General features: G+C 33.6%; 2 protein-coding genes across 2 annotated transcripts in view; both read right to left on the bottom strand.

Moving 5' to 3' along the window:
* The window catches only part of LOC119613598 (general odorant-binding protein 68-like), an 807-nt gene extending 445 nt beyond the window's left edge, over positions 1-362 (bottom strand). Inside the window, exons 1-3 of the mRNA XM_037969625.1 lie at positions 296-362; positions 190-240; positions 24-128 (exon numbers count right to left, since the gene is read on the bottom strand). Of these exons, the coding sequence (XP_037825553.1) occupies positions 24-128; positions 190-240; positions 296-346 (207 nt within the window). The 5' untranslated portion in view covers positions 347-362. The remainder of the gene's footprint in view (positions 1-23; positions 129-189; positions 241-295) is intronic.
* A 1,603-nt stretch (positions 363-1,965) lies between these two features.
* The window catches only part of LOC119613597, an 876-nt gene continuing 341 nt past the window's right edge, over positions 1,966-2,500 (bottom strand). Inside the window, exons 3-4 of the mRNA XM_037969624.1 lie at positions 2,488-2,500; positions 1,966-2,431 (exon numbers count right to left, since the gene is read on the bottom strand). The exon at positions 2,488-2,500 is cut by the window's right edge and continues 65 nt beyond it. Coding sequence (XP_037825552.1) covers positions 2,045-2,431; positions 2,488-2,500 — 400 coding nt within the window. The 3' untranslated portion in view covers positions 1,966-2,044. The remainder of the gene's footprint in view (positions 2,432-2,487) is intronic.

The following is a 2,500-nucleotide window of genomic DNA, read 5'->3' as shown; positions in this document are numbered from 1 at the left end:
AGATTTCTTGTTATATGACGTACAGATTTATGTGAAGGATTATTGTTATCTCCATATTCTAATTCAATACATTTATTTTTGAGTTCATGCGATAAAACATTTGATAATTCACAGCAATAATTGAAATTCTGTAATCAATTTGAATAGCTTAATATTTTGTATGAAGAAAGTTTTAAAAAAACTCCTTACCATAGGAGGTGGATCCTGACTACAATCCACCTCAGCGTCTATTGCTGTAAGCTAAAAATTTATTAACTTCAATATTAAAAATGTTTAATTTAAATTAATTTTATACCTTAACCAATATTATCAAAACACCAATGATATATCGTTTTGCAGTAGTCATTTTAGAGGTCTACTAGTAAAACTGAAAACCCAAATACGATTTTAACGTTTTTATATGAAAATTTTATGTTGTTTAATCTAGTTTTAAGTGCATTTTAATTGCATAATTAATTTGAATCATTAAGGTATATTAATAAATCAATTTATATTATTTCATCATCGCTTCTAATATTTCTATTAAATATTATTTTTATACCCTTCACCTTTGTAATTTTTACAATATAATTTATCGACCCTATAAAGTATATATCGTTACCTAAAATGCAAACGACCTTAATTAACCAAAAATTCAAAAATCTACTTTTGAACTCCTCCGATCTAAATTAGCGATTTTATTAGCTAAAAACAAAAGGCCATATCCTTACAGTTATTGAAATGGATTTGTCGATATCAGTATATTTCTTGAAAACATTTTTCTGACGACCCCAGATATCACCGGTTGCAATACTTCACACATGCTGCACACGAATATCGAAGTGTTTTAGGTGAACACCTGCTCTGAGGGTCTTTTTTACCCATTGGGTAGCATTGAGAACGGTCTACCATCGCCCCTGAGTCCTTCAATGAAGAAATCAGATGGCAATTTTTGTAAATGGCTTAGCCGGTCCATGTGCAAGCACTTTGCTGAAGTACTCGAGCTATCTAATCTCTTGCCATTGTAGCCCCGTTGGGGAAGGCCAGGTGTCATGAGCATGTTATGAGGAATGCTCTTGTCCCTATAAACATTCCGATCATCTAAAGAGCCAACCCAGTGCATTCCTGGACCTCTTAAAGTCGCCCAACTCTACTGAGATGGCTTCTGTTTGTTTGGTAACAGCACCTATTTGGTAACCCCAAATACCCTGGATCCCTCTTCATGAACCGATCTGTGACAAAGGATGTAAGAACTTCCAAAGTCAACTGAACCCAATAATTGCCCCGGCAAATAGTCGCGTAGCTTGAATCATGAATATCCTGTGGAGATAGCAGCAGCACCGAGAAACTTCTCCGAAGCGTAAAAAGGCATACTAAATCAGTACTAATCTCCAATATATGGAGACTTTCCCAATCAGTTCCATTCCCATGATAATAAAGAACTCTCTACGGAATGACAGGCAATCACTGAACGCTAACCTGACAATTCCAAAGCATATACCGGCTCCCTACTATACGACCGGTAAGAAATACCGATCGGGTTCAGAAATCCAGCATATACTGCTTTGTACACAGACCCGTGTCATTTGAAAAGAGAATTAATCAAATTATAGGATATATCAGGCTTAAACCAACATTCTCTTCCCGCGAATTTGGGTTTAAACCACAGCCACTACGTGGATCTTGAAAATGGTTTATTTTTGGACCCATAAATGATAGTGTCGGTCCAAAGGTATCGCAAAATTGTTAAATTTAAATTTTCAATTGCCTATAACTGAGATATACATATATGAGATAAAAATAGCACACTCAAGCTTGTTTTTAAAGGCGAGAACTTTACAAAAATATAAATAACTTTGAATATATTTTTTGTTTAAAAGTTATTAAGCAATTATTTAAATATCGTAAAATCTTCAAAAAAACTTTTTTATCAAAACGATATTTTTTGAGTTATTTGTATCTGGTAATGAATAATCGATATGAAAATATATATGCAATTTTAATTATATTTATTGGTACATGTTTTTCATTTTATATATGTATGTATGTACATTCTTTAAATGTCTTATTCCTCTACATCGACATCTTCTTTATGGTGGTGAGGACCATGATGTGGTCGTTCACACTGAATAAAATGATCACGCGCTTCATTACAAACTGCAGTATTGGACCAATAGGAATCCGGACAGTCCTCAAGTGAATGGACATGAACACAACCTATTAACTTACCACCGTGTTTTGGACCACAATCTGAAAAATCGTGATGTCCATGATCGGGCATATTTGATACAAATTTCTTATGTTGTTCATAGCAACTCATTAATTTATTACGCACGTATTCCATTTTTTCGGAATCATCAAAAACTTCGTTTAAGTAGGTATCCACAATATCATCCTGAATTTCGCCGTCAACTAAAATGGCCGTTTCATTAACAACACACGTAAAGAAACACTGCAAAGGGGAAAAATTAGTATATTGTAATTAATCAACTTTAATAATAAATATACTCTGTCTTCGTCT

Source organism: Lucilia sericata, unplaced genomic scaffold, assembly GCF_015586225.1.
Source record: "Lucilia sericata isolate MDLA Ls3-8-SP2 unplaced genomic scaffold, ASM1558622v1 Contig002207F_arrow, whole genome shotgun sequence".
NCBI lineage: Eukaryota > Metazoa > Arthropoda > Insecta > Diptera > Calliphoridae > Lucilia > Lucilia sericata.
This window is presented reverse-complemented; position numbering and strand designations above follow the sequence as displayed.